We start from the raw sequence: 18668 nt of genomic DNA on the forward strand, positions 1-18668 counted from the left end.
TATACAGAAATACAATTTATCACATGGTATCAAAGCGAAGTTCGTTCTCGATCGATTTTTTTTTTTTGTGTGACTCCGTCGGAAACAATTTTCAGGAATCTACAATCTCCGTTCTCCCCTGCTTTCTTTTTGTTAAGAAAAAAAAAAAAACTCCCGTGCTTTTCCTAGAAGCCCTCCCATGATTTGCGTTTTGTTTGCAAAAGCAAAACCAAAAACCTAAAAGTTATCTCACAAGGACGTGCAAAAGTTATCTGCCAAGTCGTGTTTCGACTCTCTGATCTGTCTACCGAGTAGTGTTTCGACTATTTGATCTATCTATCGAGTCGTGTTTTGACTCTCTGATCTGTCACTTTGTTGAGTCGTGTTTCGACTCTCTGATCTGTCTTTTTGTTGAGTCGTGTTTCAACTCTTTGATCTGTTTCTCTGTCGAGATGTGTTTTGACTCTCTGATATGTCTCTCTACTGAGTCGTATTTCAACTCTCTGACCTGTTTTGGATCTTACTGTTCTCAACTCCGAATCTAATTTCCAATTGTGCTTGTTGATCCTTCGATGATTCCTGTTAGTTCTTCCAAGTGCCTCATGTTTGATGATCGAATTACTCGATCATATCTGTTTCGAATGCCTGTTGATTTGCTGTTATGCGAGATTACTCTGTTCGAGATGTTGGTTTCTGATGATCGCTAATTTGCAGCTGCTCAGGCTTCTTTTGTTAATGCTTTGTTACTAACGCCTACTCTCAGTTGTCCAAACTCAAGTTGCTCTCACTTAATGCATCTTGAGTTTGAGTGGGAGTGTGGAAAATGTAGAAAGCTGCACTAATGTTTAGAAACAATATTGTCCATCCTCTTATGTGTACCCATATTTGGACAGTGGTTCATTACATATGTTAGTTTCTTTAGTAGTACACAACTTTATAACTATATAAATTGGGGCTCTTGTTCACATGTGAGAAACTGTATTTTTGTATAATTGGGCCTTGTGCTCCCATGAAGATGTATTATTGAGCTTATTAAATATGTGAACAAAAGCTCCAATTTATAAGGTTACAAAGTTGTGTACTACTAAAGAAACTAATATATGTAGTGAACCACCTTCCTAATATGAGTACACATAAGAAGAAGGACAATATTGTTTCTAAACATCAGGGCAACTTTCTATATTTTTCACAACAATTACTTATAAGTTACAACCATCGGATGGGACATTTGATAGTTTGGGTGTGTCACAAAGTTCGAAAAAATTTATTTTGAACTTTGAGCTTGGTCAATGAAATGAATGCAACCATCCAAATTCACATCCAACAGTCAAGATTAATTGTGACCATCGTGTACCAAAAATAAATGGTGTCGTTATGTACTTTTCCTAATTATATCCCTGTATATTTGTTAAAAATCTATGTAGTGTTGAATTTAATGTATAAATAAGTTCTAACATTTTTGTAGGAAATTCTATTTATGACAATAATATTTGTCTTTTGGAGCAATACAATTGGGGAGGTTCATATTGTATTGTTGTGGCATGACGGCCAGTTAATTTTAATTGCTTATCTGAAACATTGAGAAAAAGATTATATTTTTTGATGAGAAATGTTATCTTAGGTTTTGTGTTTAATTTTTTATTCTCATCTATGTGTTCTAACAGCCTTTTCAATATCGGCCTTGTTATTGTTTAGCAACTCAAACCAATGGATGGAACTTGTCATCCACCAGGTTGAAGTTAGGTCTGCCTACCAAGGCAGTAAAATAGGCGATGCATGATACTTGAAAAAAAAAAAATTAGGGGATGAAAGAAATAGGGGAAAAACATAGAAAACACACTTAAAAAAAAATTAGAAATTGAGACCTAGATGAAAAGATAAGTTAAAAAAAGAATTAACTCAAAACAACATCTATTTAAATAAAAATAATAATAATAAAGCTAAAAAAAAAAAAGCAAAAATTTAGGGGATGAAAGAAATAGGGGAAAAAATAGAAAACACACTTACAAATGAGAAATTGTTACCAATATGAAAAATAACTTAAAAAAATTTAACTCAAAACAACATCTATTTAAATCAAAATAAAAAAATAAAGCTTAAAAAAAAATCATCTTTTGATTTCTTCTGATAAGAGATACATATTCAAAAAATGATTTAGATCTTCTTGAGAGAAAAAGATAAAAGAAATTAATAAAGTTTTTTAACATTGTGAAAAAGAAAAAGAAAAAGTTAAAAGATACAAAAAAAGGAGAATCAAAGAAAATGACCCAAAAAAAACAAAATCGATCTTAGAGAACTTTTGCTTTGTTGCAAAAAATTTGTTAGGGATTTCCTAGACATGTATGATAGTAACACTTTCAGACAAATTTGACACAAATTTTGGTGAAACAATGAGATGGTAATAAAAGATTTTCAGTTCTAGTTTAAAAAAATTATCATGCTTTAAGACTCTCGATTTCTTCTATTTCGGTTATATTTTCAAACATTAAAATTTTTACACTATTTTTTTTGGTATTTGATGAAGAATCGAGAGAGTTTAAAAATGGTGAATTCAGTATCTGGTGAAAAAATAGATAGTATTTTTTTAAGGGAAAAGTTTATATAGAGCCAAGACTCTAAACAATCAAATTTGAATCTACCTCGAAAATTTCACTGGAAGAAATTGTTTTGATGCCCAAATATCTTTAAATTGATCATCCCACATCAAGATGCATGTGAAAAAAAAATGGATTCCAAGTTTTAAAAATAGTGCGTCTTGTAGTGTGTTTTTGGACCGTCAATTTTCCAGATTTTCAAGTTGTCATAGATCTGCTCAATTTACACTATTTTTTAAAATCTATTTTGAGGCTATCACGAATATTTCCAACATTGAAACTATTTTTTTTTATCCCATTTGAAGATAGGTCCAATAATTTGATTGTTTAGTGCTTGGGCTCTATACAAACCGCACCCTTATCTTAAATCTGGCAATTCCATGCGAATCCGATTTTGTCTCTGCTAGTCTTGAGCGTTGGGCAGCGAGGTGGCCCCACAACTTTGTTAGCACGGGTCCTACTCCTTATACATTAGGATCTTCCAGATCGTTCACCCCACATGTCTATGTTGGTTTGTTGGATCGATCAATATGAATTGGTGATCCAAAAATATTAGAAAAAATAAATAATATAAAAATTAAAATAGATGATTATGAGGTGGAGGATTTATGTAAACCCTTAAAAAATATTAGATAAATTTAGAAAAAGAAAAAAACATGAAGAAGAGGGTTTTTTAGATGAATTAGACTGAGATTGATACTATCTTGCGGTGATTTAAAAAACAAATCGGTGACCCGAATCAAGCACCCTAAAAACTGGTCTAAATTAGTGAATCGACAGTTCATATCGTCGTTTTATCATCGAGAATCATTGTTTTTTAGTGTGGAACCGCCGGTTCCCTTCTAGATTCAGCTTTTTTTTTGTATATATATGCATAAACAAAACGGAGTGACTGATTCCCGGGTTAGATCAGGCATTTTCATGCCGACCCGACATTTTTTAAATCAATGCTATCTTGTAACTGGCACGATCCCAACTAATTCTTGATTTAGATGGGCAATCTAAATTGAGAGTCCCCAGTTTTTGCAAACGATGAAGTTTGGACACACTAGCCCGTATAAAACATCCATTGTCTAATTAAAATAGCTACGGATTTTGTCCACTATCTAACTTATTTGGACGGTCGAGATTGCAATGTGTCTAGCCCGTATAAAACAATTTATAAATAAAAATTTAGTCAATATTTTTCTCTGTGAGTCCGAAATGGACCTAGTTTTTATGAGTCCCCCGACACATTGAACACCCGTATCGATCTTGGATCCAAATTTATAGTGATCCATGATCTACACTATGATGATCATGAATATAAAAAAATTAAATATATTTAAAAAAATTATTAAAAAAAAATCCTATCTATTGGATAAAAATCTTTAGTTGTGGATGTTCATCTTAAAGATGGATGTTTATGAATGTGTGGGCTTGTGAATCCGATGGCTCACAAAACAATTTTTGGTCGGGAATACACCGATCTCTCTATCGTATACTTAACTCTCCACCGGATAAGATGTCATGCCCCATGTCTCTTTTTTATGTATTATTTTTCAGTTTTTAAAATTATTTAGATTTAAAAATAGGAGAAAAATCCAAATGTTATCCCTTTCCACATGTAAAATTATCCCCATATATATACCTAACACTCTTATTACCTTGCTCGGCCGCACCCCTCTCTGTCTCTTGGGTTCTTCTCGCTCTCAAGTCGGAGACTTTGCATTGCTACTTCTCTCAGGTTTTAAGACATGAACTCTTATCCTCTACCCTCGTATGGCCCACCTTTTCTTATCATTATTATTATCGAAACTTTTTTTTTTTAAAAATTATTTGGGATCGGCTACATGAATTATATAGTCTCTCATCCTGTTGCTCTTTGTATTTTTTTTACTTCTTAATGTCTCTCTCACGAGCCATATGTCACTTTTTTGTCAAAATTGGCCGAGAAGTTTCTACTCGGCCGAGTTACTTGGGCTTGTGCCCTTGTTGAGCTCGAGTTGGGTGTCCAACTTAGGGATATTTAAAAAAAATTCAAAAGAAATAATTAAAAATCCTAAAAAATAAAAAAATTATTTGGGATATGTTTTTTTAGTGTTTTCTATTATTTTGACAAAGATTGGAAAGTGTTTTGGCCATAAATACTAATTTGTACATTTTTTTTTTATCTTTTTTGGATTATTACAAAAATACCCCTAATCACAAGTTGATTTTTTAAAAATATTTTTTAACATTATTTTGAAATATTTTGTTTAATCCTACTTTAAACATATACTTTTTCTTTGTTTAGATTTCTTATGTTTTTTTTTTGCTATTATAGTGCGTAGCACTAATCGAACCGAGTTATAGCACCAATCGAACCGAGCTACGGAGACTCAACCCGAGTAATAATCTCGGGCATGGAGCGAGTAACGATTAATCGGTCCGAGTGGCATTCTCTAATTCTGTTTTTTTCTCACATTTGCTTTCCCTCTCTCTCTCTCTCTCTCTCTCTCTCTAGGATTTGTATTGAAAGAACGGTTCGTACTGCGACAAACAAACAAAGCAGCAGGTTAGCCAGCGAGCACCTTGCTATTTTCGTCATCTCCATTAAATAACCACCAGATTTCGGATAAAATATGTTTTGAATCAAGGGTACAACCGTAAATATTTTTACCGGAATAATGTGATTTCACCCTTTCTTTTCTTCCTCTAAAATCTCTCTCCATACAATCAATCTCTCTTCTGTATTTCCTCCCTCTCTACCTTAAAGATTCATCCTCTCTCTCTCTAAAAATTAACCCAAGATGCGCAGAGGAGTGGAGAACAACTCATTGTAGGAAGAAAAGCAGGAGTATAAGATGAGAAAGGTAAGAAAAGCTAGAGAGAGAAAATGAGAGACAACTTTTCTAGAGAGAGAAGGCAAATGAGTGAGGTACCCTCCTCTTGTTAGGTTAGAGACCTTTTTCCTCGTGCACCCACCCTGTATAGAAAAACCATTGCCCCATTTGTTTAGGAGAGAATAATGGGCTCTCAAAGCCACATATCCACTTTTCTTTTGTACCTCCTCTCTCTCATTTCATGGAGCTTAGTAATAGGAGAGAGATGCAATGGGAAGGAGCCCATAATCTTCAATTTTGGTGATTCAAACTCAGATACGGGGGGACTATTGGCTGGTCTTGGCTTACCAGTTGGGCCTCCAAATGGCAGGACCTTTTTCAATGAGCCCACCGGTCGATTTTGCGACGGCCGCCTGGCCATTGATTTTCTCTGTAAGTATTTTTGCTCTCTCTTTCTTTTGATATTTAATGACAAATTAGAGATGGGTTTTGAGTTTTTCATGAAAATTGAAGCGATTTTTGAGAAAATTTGATGAATTTGTCTACCATTTTGGCTATAGAGAAGAGTGAAATAGCACGCCATTGTTTACGAGGTTATGGTTGTCTCCAAATAAAGAAATATTAAGTGCATTATCTCTCACAAAAACATATTGGTCTGTCTTGCCATTCCCCTTTCCCCTTCCCCTGGTTGAGAGGAGAGAGAGATTTTGAGTGATTGGAGAAGGATTGATGGTTGATGATTCCATCATTCACTACCACATTGGATTGGGTGGTTTACTCTCCTCAGTTTCGCAAAATCAATCAGGGATTTGTGATTTTGCAGAAGAGAATGATAAATTTCCCATTATTCGGGTGGATTTGTGATTCTTGTTGAAGAGAATGATAAATTTTCTATTGCCGCCAGGCCATGGATAGTTCATTTACTGTGGTCAACTTTAACATTCACTGGTTTCCCGTCTCTCTTCATGTTCTTACTTCCCTGGTGGTGGTGGCGGCAATGGACCGGGCCACCTCGACACCTAAAACTAGGTCGGGAGCAAAAGAAAATGACGCCAGTGCTAGGTCCGGCTTGGCCTTGGGCCCATATAGGGTGGGCCGGTGTGGTCCTGTTTTTTTTTCGGTGCAGTTTGTATACAGCCTAGGCTCTAATCAATCAAATTAGAGCCTTCCTTCAAATGGTGATTTTAATATTCAAAGTATTTGTGATAGACTTAAAATTTATTCTTATATTTATTTATAAAGTTTAAAGCTTCAAAAATATTGTAGATCTACATATCTATGAAAACTTGAAAATCTTGAAAATTAACGGTCCAAAAATGCATTACAAAATACAGTATTTTCAAAACTTGAAATCCATTTTTTTCTCATGGCTTGATGCCGAGATGATCAATTTGAAGATATTTGAGCATCAAAACAACCTCTTCTAATGAAAGTTTTGGAACCAATATAAATCTTTGAAAGTCTTCAAAAAGACTTCTTCTTTATAATTTATTTCTTTATTAACTTAATATTATTGAATTGTGGTTTAAAGATAAACATGTCAGAATAACAATTTAACAAAAATTCCATCAAAAATTTTACCAATAAGTTATCTTAAAAAAAATGTTACAAAAAATACAAGCAATATACTTTTAAAAAACTAAGTTATTATATCTCATAATAATAGGTATAGTTAGGAAGAGTAAGTCAATGAAAAAAAATTTTGTCCTTAAAACACATAACATCCTAATAAAAAGCAAGAGAGAATCAATGATACTAAAGATTTACGCATCTAGGAATTCAATGTGAGAATTGAATTTGCTTAAATATTTTGTTGCTTTTTTACACATAGAAAAGTTTATTAATTTCATATTTTGATTTTTACTTTTTTATTTCATTGGTGTATACAACATAGTATTTTGAATGGACCACTATTTTACATATTTGGATATTTGCATTTTATTTTAGTTAACTACAATCCTATATTCAGGATCTTTTTTGTTTATGAACAATAATCATGTGCTTTAAAATTTGAATTATTAGTTAATATTTTATAGTTATTTTACTATACAAATATGATAAATCTCCACTTTGTCTTATAATATCATCTAATTTAAAAAATTATTAGTTACAACTATAACAAAAAAATAACATTATGTAATTTATAATATAGAAAAATTGAAAAATAAAATACAACATTTGATTATTAAAGTATATTTATAATATAATATTATTATAATGCATCAAACATGATTCAAAAAAATTAAAAACGACTTCCCAATAACCAAAGTTCAAAAAATTTTGATGTTACAACCCTTAATAAATTTTGATGTTATAACATTAAAAAACAATCTTCAAATAAATTTTCCCTAAAAAAATAGAAAATAATGACATGAAATTTGAGAAAATAAAAAAGAATATTGAATCACACACCATATGCATCAAAAGCCCTAATTTTATTTAAAAATTTATTAATTTTGAAAAATGATTTCTCAAAAGCCTAAAAACTGGGCCCCATTTTAAACCAAAATCCATGTTATTTTTTATTTCTATATATTGTATTGGATCTGTAATATGGAAAATAGGTTCAATACGATCATTTTGAATCAAATTTCAAGAAATTTGAGGCAAATATGAGAGAGAACATATTGAAATGGAGGAACACTGATCTGTGGAACATTCGTGCAAAAAAACTTATAGAAACAATAAAAAATGAAATAAAATTTACCTGAATAATGAGTGCTAAAGCTCTGTATATCACAAACCTCATTCAAATTTGATGAAAATTAACTCAAATTTACATCGTTTTCTTCGATTTTGGTTTCTTGGATTTGAAAGCAAAATCAATGGGAAATCCTAGTTCAATAACCAATTAGCACTAGGATACCGTGTAGCATTCAATTATCTTCAAATAAAACCAAAATTTATGAAATTCGGTTACAACCAACGCTGAAATCGATTGGAAGGCGGATTTCTACAAAACCTTAAAAAAAACCCTTATTCTGGTTGCAAATCTCGTATTGCTTCTCAAAATCAATAAAATAGTTGTTTTAGAAGCAATTTTCAATCATTTCAGAGCAATAATTCATTGAACAAGGTACCGAACGTGGATCGAAAGGCACCAAAAGTGGATCAAAAGCTCGAAAACCTATGACACACCGCATTGTTGGTGCCCGAATAATGGAATTGCCAATTCAACTGTAGCGAATCGACAATTCACTACAATGGAAACGCGACGCAGATTCGAGGGGAAACATGATTGGTATCGAGAACCGGTTTGGGTGGGATGATTCCCGACTCAAATGAGAATAGTCTAATCCGGATAAAAAAAAAAATTTAAACATTGATGTGATCTTAGTATTGATGGTATTTGTGTTTGGCAGGTGAGAGTTTGAATGCGAGTTATTTGAGTGCATATTTGGAGTCTTTGGCGCCCAATTTCAAAAACGGAGCAAATTTTGCAATTGCGGGTTCAGCAACTTTGCCACCATTCCAACCCTTCGCTCTCAACATTCAAGTGTCTCAGTTCCTCAGATTTAAAACTCGCACCCTCCAATTAATTAAGAAAGGTTTGCACCTTTTCCTTTTCTTATTTCTATAGTTTATATTTAATCTAAACTTTCAGAATTAATTCATGTTTAGGTAAAAATTGGACATAGAAAACAGAGCATCCAATAATTGTTTGAGTTAAAAAAGTTGTGATTGGTTCAGATTGGAGCCAAAAAATAGATGATATTATTTTGTATGGGCAAGAGATGATGGTTCAGCGTGTAGCAACTTTAAACAATAAAAAGAATGTTGATTTACAAATGTAAGTAATCAGCTACTAAATCAATAAAAAAGTTTATATAACATGTCAAACCTTATAATATTGAAGTAAAGCGCATTAAAATTGATCCCTTACGCAAACCTCACCCATAAATCAATATTTATACCTAGTTTTCCTCTAATAGGGAGATTTATTGGATTGCAAACTGACAAAAAATAACAAAGAATAAAATTTTGAAGGCGATTTTCAAAATTCTTCGAAAAGATTTTTTAAAATAATATGTTATGCTAATATTTCATTTTCTTCAAAAAATAATTTTTTATTAATTTAAAAAATAAAGTTTTTTTGAAGTTATGTTGAACGCATACCTTTTAATTTTCAGAAAAATCAAAGTATTTTTTAAATAATCATATATTAGATCGGAGTTTTGGTAATTACAATATCTATTATATATTATAGATAAAGCACGACGGAGGTTCGTGCATATGTGGCAACCACTAAAGAGTTTGTAGGTTCAGTAGATGGTTTGGTTATGTTGATGGAGATTATGTCCTAATTTTTTCATTTTAAAAAATGCGCATTACACCATTTTTCTTGCTAGTGAAATATAAACTTCTGTCTGCTTTTCCTTTTTCTTTTTTGGTAATTTATTTATTTTTATTTTAGTTCTTGTTCCCACTAACCAAGGGTGGATTAACTTTAAACTCGTGGATTACCTTGTGGAAGTAATGGCAAAGAATATCCTCATATAAGATTTAAGCAGGCCTAAAATCAATCGAAATGTAATTTCAGATAAAAAAACATCCCAATTAATAATAAAAATTATATTTTAAAATTTATATTTCATTCCGGTACATCATCAAAAAATATCTTCACTTGCTCAAAATGCATTTGTTCAAGGTTGGGAATCCTACATACAAGAGCATTTTTAGTAATTTGATCCATTTAAGAATCCCCCACCAATTAATGGGAGTATTAGAGCCGATCAAATTACTGAAGTCTATATTTGTTCCCATTCTTGGACAATAGCAATTTAGATATTTTTTAATATTTTTTTTGAGAAAATACCTGAACCTCACTAATGATTTTGTAACTTGTTCTCCCTTAAATAATATTATCCTTGGTAATTTTTAATAAATACATAAAATTTATAGCCCCTTCAAACATTAACTTATATAGTTTGAAAAGATTTGTAAAGTATGAACTAACTTAGGAAAAAGTAGTCTTTTCATAGATGATAAATAGGAGTATTGACTGAATTCCTTTTTACCTTTTCAGAATTCAAAATTTTGCACAAAAGAAATTCAATTGTTTAGAAATTATCAAATTATGCATGAATTATTAGTATCATAATGTTTTTCTTTATCAGATGCAAGTTTAGGAAGCTCTCTGCCCAGTGAGAATGGGTTTCAAGAGGCGCTTTACGCGTTCGACATTGGACAAAATGATCTGTCTCATGCCTTCTCTAAAAATCTCACCTATCAGCAGGTCATCCGGAAAATCCCAACCATTCTTTCGCAGATTAAATCTGCCATAGAGGTTTCATTTCTCTCTCTCTCTCTCTCTCTCTCTCTCTCTCTCTCTCTCTCTCTCTCTTTCTCTTTCTGGTTCTTTAATTATAGCAAAGTTAACATTTTTGATCTAGGAAAGGGGTTGGGTCATGGTAGTAGCACCATCATACCTAGTTACCACATTGTGGTTTCCAATCCTGCTGACACAACACCTTCAAAAAGGCTAACTCCCTAATCCATCAGAAAAAATGGGTAGGGGGCTCGTCTTCCCCATTGAATTTCTCGAAAAAAAAAAAAAAAAAGATTTTTGTAGGCTAAACTTTTTTTCAAATTACAAAATTGCTCCATTTATAAGTGGACATTACCAAGAAGGTTGATCAATCCGTCTTTTTTTTATTTTTTCCAAAATTTGTCCCTTAGTTTGAGAACATCCTCAAACCGATTTTTTTTATAGTTTTTTCGTAGTAGTGTACTGCTAAAGCTTAGGGCACTGCCCTACTAAGTAAAATTCTAAAAAAATAAAATAAAATTCAGACCGGGAATTCCATCATAAGATCAAAGGGCAATTTTGAAAAAATAAATAAAAAAGAAAAGCCAGTTAACTGACCTTCTTTGTAATTTCCATCTATAAATGGAACATTTCATATTTTAGAAAGAAAACTAAGGTCCATACATAAATTACTCAGAAAAAAAAACACCTCTGATCTCCCTTTCTCTCTAAGATTCTTTAACCATAATGAAGGTAACCTCTCTCTTTCTCACGCATACCCCTTTGAAATTCCTTATAGTGAAGATTAAAACATCTCTTCTCTCTCTCTAGTGAAGGTAACATCTCTCTCTTTCTCACACCCACACCCCTTTGAAATTCTTTACTCGTAGTGAAGATTAAAACATCTCCTCTCTCTCTTTCTCACACATATACGCAGGCACATGTGAGGGTGCTTGTTTAGTCAATAAACCTCCCTCTCTAACCATGGCTGTTGCACTGATGCAGCTTATACATCAACAAGGCGGGAGAAAGTTTTGGGTTCATAACACAGGGCCCTTGGGCTGTTTGCCTCAAAAGGTTGCAATGTTTGGGGGAAAGAACGTAGCATTAGACGCTGCGGGATGTCTTAGCTATTTCAATGAAGCTGCCAAGGTGCTCAACTTGGGCCTCCGACGTGTGTGTGCGGAGCTTCGAGCTGAACTACATGATGCCACCATCATATACGTCGATATTTACGCCATCAAATACGATCTAATTGTGAATTACTCCAAATATGGTGAGAAGCTCCACTTTAATTTTTTGAAATTTACGTAGACTCGAAAAAAGATGTGGTATTACTGCATGACCCATATTTTCAGTCATTTCGTGTTCTTTTTTTTTTTCTAATTTTGCCCCATTTCAAAAGTACTAACATATAACTGGCCAAATTTTTTTTTTTCAAAATTTTTGAAATCGTTTATGAATATAGGGTGGTATAAAACACACTCTCTCTTTTAACATACAATAAACATTCAAGTCCTAACAAATCCTTCTCTTTGTTTGCTTGATTTTAATAGGTTTTGAGAGCCCATTGATGGCATGTTGTGGTTATGGTGGGCCTCCATTCAATTTCAATGATAAGGTGAGGTGCGGGCAAAGTGGGTACATAAATGGGAGAATGGTGAGTGCAGAAGCATGTAAAGAGGGGTTAAGATTTGTGAGTTGGGATGGGATTCACTACACAGAAGCTGCAAATGCCATCATCTCTTCCAAAATACTCTCCACTAACTATTCCCAACCACCTCTTAGGTTTGATTGGTTTTGCAGTACTTAAGACTGGTGGAGAGTGATTCTAAGGTACTTGGTAAACATCTTAGAAATTGTCTATGATTATAATAATATTATTATTGACATAAGCAAGTTGTTTGAAGATGGAGTAAGTGTACAGTATGAACCTTGGTGGTAAGCAAGATGATCTTCTGGGTGTGCATTAAAATGGTTGAGGGAATATTGATTGCTTTTTATAAAAGAAAAACAATTTATGAGGCTGGGGCTGTATAAGGTTGCAAGACCTCATTGGAAGGAAAACATATCTTGATTGTGAATTATTTTACATTGGTAATCATTATCATTTGAGCATTATCTCAACTATTCATCATTTAAGTCTTATCTCAACTATTTGGGGTTGGCTATATGAATCATGTTCCTCCGGTCTGCTCTATCAAAAGCCATTACCTTGAGTCTGACCATAAGTTATACCCTACCTCGGTAATCGGTGATCTAAAATAAATTAAGACCTTAAACCCTAAAAAGTAGGTCTTGTGGCACTTTTTTTTGACAGTCCATTGCAAGTCCTCATAGATGTAGGAGTTCCAAGATCAATATTCATAGGCAAAAGGCAAATTGGATGTCCACGAGGAAGTTCTTTGGCAAGGTTTTGAGATGCAGTTTCATACAGCCATGGCCATGCCAAAACCGTATCCTTTTGTACACATTCAGAACTCTTAATCACCATTTTTTTAAATGAAGGGAAAGCGTGAACTTGTGGCCATTAGCCAACTCATTGGAAAAGCTCAACGATAAGTGGGATAAGTTGAAGGTTAAAAGGTGTATTTAAGATATCATAAGAGGTAAGACAAAATTGATAAGCTTAAAAAGAAACAAAGCAAAGAGGAAAATCTTGTGTTGCCTTCAGTTTGGATTGCCCTAGACTAAGGGTTATTGGCAATTAATACGAGTGGCCATGAATCAATATATTAATGCTAGTAGGAAATTATCTTTGGTGTACACCTTATTGAGATCATGATGGTCAATACAAATTCCGACACATTTGTCGTGCTTCGTGACTGCAATACTTCTGAACCAGCTAGAGTAATCAACCAGGTATATGAATCCAACATCGAATACTTACTGAACTCATCCTTAGTTTTGTTTTGGGAATAAGTTGCAGGGGTTGCTTATGAAGGTGTTTGTGAACTGGCTTGGCTCTAGGGAGTAGAACCAAGTACTGTTGAACAAGGTCAGGGTCTAGCCCTAGCATGTTGTTGTACAACTACGTGAACACATCTCGGTACCCCTTAAAAAATGTGATCATTGGGTCCGGTGCCTCGAGAGTTAGTGAGGATGCGATCTTGGTCATCTTTTGTCCTAGGTTGACATCACAGGATTTTCTCAACCGTGGCCTCGAATGTTGGTTGATGGCTACTTGAACTATTTAACCTGACTTTTGAAAACCTTGGAATCTGGAACATCCTTGTGCTTCTGATTTTGCAGGGTCTCATTATCAGAGTCAAACTCTTCTCAATTGCCTGAGACTGAGGTTTTTTAGTCGCTTGATTAATTTCAATTTTTATAGAGCCCTTCAAGTTTGAAAACATTCGGTCAAATTTCCTTAACACCTTCGAAGTGAGTTTGTACAGGCTTAAGATATTTTGGGCTGACTGTTAGAAGCTAGTTCTTTAGGGACACAGCACTTTGCTCCTGGTGCGTGCTCATTTTTTGGATCCTTGACAAGCAGGTTTCTCTAACAGTCAGCCAAGGCATCAATGGAAAGAGGAAGAGGTAAAGATGGTGACTTCAAAGAGCTAAGGGCCTGTTTCGGTACCTAGATTGTACTCTCCATGATAAGACAATCCAGGTATTGGGCCCTGATCCTTTGTTTGGGTAACACATTCGCGCATGGATAGCTGAATCCCGGAGAGTGGCCAATTCATGCGTGGAAAATGTTATTCTACCAAAATACGTGGAATAGGGTTATCACGGGTTTTGGATTGGCCAATCCCTGTCGGACCCGAAATTTTACAATTCATTCAAGTTAAGGAACATTGAGGTCCGCGCATTACAAAGTCATCTTACTTAAATACTATATTGTATATTATATGTAATATAATAAATATTTATGTTATCTATAATAAAATATATATTGATATCATAAATATGTAAATATGTAACATATATAACATAATATTAATGTATTAGTATTTTATATTTATTTTATTAATGTATATTTCTCCACCCCCTAAAGAGAAAGTAGTATCGTTATATAATATAATATTTTTATAATATAATATATGATATTTTTATATCATATATGATACAAATAATATATATATATATATATATATATATATATATATATATATATATATATATATATATATATATATAATAATTATGAGAAATGACACTATGAGACCCTCCCACACCCATGTGAGTAGGACCCCAAAGGATCACCATCAAATTTGACACAGATCTCTAAAAAAGTTATTACATGGGTGTGGGACTTGACTTTTTTAGAGATCTGTGCCAAATTTAATGGTGATCATTTGGGGTCCTACTCATATGGGTGGGAGGGTCTCATAAGATCATTACTCATTAATTATATAACTTATAGTATATAACTATCATGTATTACCTATATTATACATAATAAATATATATTAAACGTAATACAATTACATTAATAAAATAAATATAAATATAATACAAATTATATAAATATATAATAGGATATTATATATTTATATAATATGTATAATATATTTATGTATTATAATATAATATTATATATTTCCTCTAATGTCATATGCTATAGTATAATATAAAATAATATATTAGTTATATATTTTATATTAATTATTATTGCAATATAATTTATATAATAAGTATATAATTTATATGTAAATAAAATATTATAATAATATATGAAAAATTGTTTCATACAGGCTGGACCTCATTTCTACATGTGTTGTCCAGTAGTGTAAAGCATCCATATATTAAAAATGAATGCAAGTAGGTGATCCATCTAAAAACAATGGAAAACTGATAGCCCAAATGCTTTTTTAATAAAAATATTATTTCTATTTTTATAAATTTATTTATTTTCATATTCATGATCTCTATGTTTGAGATTATATGTCCTTAAAAAATTAAGTCCAAAAATCCATCTCAAAAATAGATATTTAAGAGGCACCGCATTTTTGTATGTGCGGGCTTGGCCCGCAACGCGAACCATGTCCATAATATATTATATTGTAAATAGTGAATAATGAATGGTGAATAGTAGGTCCGCATGTGAGGGTCCGCATGTGAAAACAAATGTGCACATAGAATGTTTCCCCACCTCAATAAGTGTGGTTTTTTTTTTTTCAATGAATTAGACCATTTCATGGTAAAAGCTTTTACCATGGTATTTTATTTGGATATGCATTTGCATGAACCAAACATGTGAAACACAATTTACGTATGTAAATATTTATTGAGGAATATTTTACGTATGAACCAAACATACCCTAATAGAATCTTTGAAATGTAAGATATCTATACATAAGGATACAATGAAAAGGAATAAGAATGAAATAAAGATTTCATCTTAGTTATGAAATAATATTGAAGTGTGGAATTAATGAGAGAAGTTAATCGGTAAAAATTACATGTAATGTAATAATATAAAAACTACAACTGAATATCTATGTATTTGCATCTTTCAAGCAATCCATATAGTAGACGGGTACATTCCGTGTTTCTTATCGAGTGCTATCCAAACATCAGACACCCCTATCCAATTGACAGACCAATTCCAGGATAACCCAATTCTAGAAGAAGCCTATTCATATGACAAACTTCTCCCGGTACCCAAACGGGCCCTAAGTGATTCCAAACCTTGGGAGGCTGATCATGCAAATTCCCATGGTTAATTGAAAACTGCTAATTCAAATGAGTTGATCAATTAGGTGGGGACAAGGAGGAATCTCAAATACCAGAATCCCACCCAATATTGTAGACGTAGAAATAGATAAATACAATCACAAATCAAGCACAATAAACAATGTAAAAATCAAAAGTACACCACAACAACACAAGATTTACGTGGTTCACCCCCATAAAACTACATCATGGCCTCGGCAAATAAAATTTTACTATCTCAATGAAAATTGCAATTTTGGGCTACAATGTTATATAACTCTCTAAACATCGACAAAAGATCATCACTGATCTTTTCTTCTAAACCCACTCTCCCGACCGAGCATCAATTAACCTCATCTTTACCACCACTATACCTCTACTGGAAAAAGCACCTTGAGATCAACCGAGAGACTTTCTCTATCTAGAAGTGGAAACCTACCACCCAAAAACCGATAGAAATAGCATATCTCTCTTGGATGTTATATGTCGCTCTTTTTTGAAGACCCATATCCATCTCAAAGATCTCTTCCCATAAATTTCAAAGGGGTGACCCTCAAAAGAATGAGCGTTATAATTTTTTTGACCCATTTCTTTTAGAGATCATTGCAATATTTGTCTTTTTCACCATAATACCTGTAATCTTTTAAAAAAAAATATAAGTATGGTAATTTGGCTCTCATCAAACCTAACTGGCTTTAGAGCTTTGAAAGGAAATGTCCTGCTCCTTTAAGCCGAGAGGTAAGCCATGTGACGAGAACAGAGGCCTTGAAGACTGTTGACCACAAATAATGGAGGGTGGGACTTTCCACTATTCATTTTCTACTAGGGTTAGGTGCACCCTAATATTCTACAGTCACAACTTTCCATCTTAGCCTGCAGGTATGGAAGAAGCGACCCCACTGTCTCTTGACTCTCATGTGGAAGGTCATTTACCAAAATAAAATCTTGGAAAATTATAATTGTCTCAGCCCTTAGGGCTCGTTTGGTTCATGTGTAAATGCAAAACAATTTTCAGATTTACACAATTCCATGTGCAAGAGTTCTTCAATTCTGTATCTCTCCATATTTGGTTCACATATCTAGAATTCATATGTACCCAGTTTTTTTATGTTGGGTAACCCATTGGTAAACTATCTCTCACTCTCTCTTTCTATCTCTAAAAACCTATTTTCTCTCCCTATAAACCTAATATTTCTTTCTTTCTATAGAAACCCAATCTCTATCTAAAAACTCAATCGCTATTTCTCTCTCTAAAAGTCCAAGCTATATAGAAATCCAATCTCTCTTTCTCTCTCTAATAACCCAAACTATATTTATACTAAAACTCATTCTCTCTTTCTCTCTCTAAAAACTCATTCTCTCTAAAAACCGAATTTCTTTTCTTTCTAAAAACCTAATCGCTCTCGCTCTCCAAAAACCCAATATCTTTTTCTCTAGCTAAAAGCCTATTATCTCTCTAGAAACTCATTCTCTCTATAAAATCCATTCACTTTCTAAAAACTCAATCTTACTTTTTCTTTCTAAAAGCTCATTCTCTCTATCCAAAAATCCCATCTCTCTTTCTCTTTCTAAAAAAAATTCTCTTTCTAACAACCCAATCTTTCTTTCTAAAAACGCAATTTCTCTTTTCCTCTCTAACAACCCGTACTCTAACTAGAAACCCAATCTATCTTTTTCTCACTAAAAACCCTCTCTCTCTCTCTCTATGAACCTATTTTCTCTCTTTCTCTCTCCAAATCTCATTATTTTTCTCTCTAAAAATCCACTCTCTTTATCTAGAAACTCAATCTCGCTTTTTGTCTCTAAAAACTAAATATCTATTTGTTTTCTTTAATGGTAAATGACCTTGTGAGACCCTTTCATACCCATGTGTATAAGACCTTAAAGGATCACCATTAAATTTGACATAGATATCTAGAAAAGTCAAATCTCACTCCCATGTGATAACTTTTCTAGATATCTGTATCAAATTTAATGGTGATCGTTTGGAGTCTTACACACATAGGTGTGGGAGGGTCTCATAAAATCATTACTCTTTTTTTAAAACTCATTTTCTCTCTGAAAACTCAATTTCTATTTCCCCTTTAAATACCCATTTTCTCTTTAGAAACTCAATATCTCTTTCTCTTTCTAAAAACCCAATCTCTCTTTCTCTCTTTAAAGACCTATTATCTCTCTAGAAATCCATGATCTCTTTCTATTTCCAAAAACCCACTCTCCTTTTAGACTAGAAAGAGGGATGAGGGGAGAGAGAGAGAAAATTTCTAATTTTTTTTTGTTGTTTCAACCCCTTGTGGTAAACTCGAATGAAATATTTTTTTGGGTCCGCGCGAGTAATGGGTCCTTGGGAACATTCCCTACCTTGTAGGGTGGGGATTT

General features: G+C 33.1%; 1 protein-coding gene across 1 annotated transcript; it reads left to right on the forward strand.

Annotated features, from left to right (window-relative positions):
• Nucleotides 1-5466: 5466 nt before the first annotated feature.
• On the forward strand, nt 5467-12752 carry LOC18431408 (GDSL-like Lipase/Acylhydrolase superfamily protein). Its single transcript, XM_006841533.4, has 5 exons — nt 5467-5809; nt 8740-8925; nt 10495-10664; nt 11631-11901; nt 12182-12752. Exons 1-5 carry the CDS (start codon nt 5563-5565, stop codon nt 12436-12438), a joined length of 1131 nt encoding a protein of 376 aa, XP_006841596.1. The 5' UTR covers nt 5467-5562; the 3' UTR covers nt 12439-12752.
• The last annotated feature ends 5916 nt before the right edge of the window (nt 12753-18668 follow it).

This window comes from Amborella trichopoda, chromosome 2 (assembly GCF_054954075.1).
Source record: "Amborella trichopoda isolate Santa Cruz 75 chromosome 2, AtrichopodaSantaCruz75HAP2 v2.0, whole genome shotgun sequence".
In the NCBI taxonomy this organism is placed as follows: domain Eukaryota; kingdom Viridiplantae; phylum Streptophyta; class Magnoliopsida; order Amborellales; family Amborellaceae; genus Amborella; species Amborella trichopoda.

What these genes read in the sequence shown, in the direction of transcription:
- LOC18431408 (XM_006841533.4), top strand. Translation starts at nt 5,563, where the DNA reads ATGGGCTCTCAAAGCCACATATCCACTTTTCTTTTGTACCTCCTCTCT. An exon ending in CCTGGCCATTGATTTTCTCT is followed by an intron (nt 5,810 to 8,739) that starts GTAAGTATTTTT and finishes TGTGTTTGGCAG; the next exon opens with GTGAGAGTTTGAATGCGAGT. An exon ending in TGTGAATTACTCCAAATATG is followed by an intron (nt 11,902 to 12,181) that starts GTGAGAAGCTCC and finishes TGATTTTAATAG; the next exon opens with GTTTTGAGAGCCCATTGATG.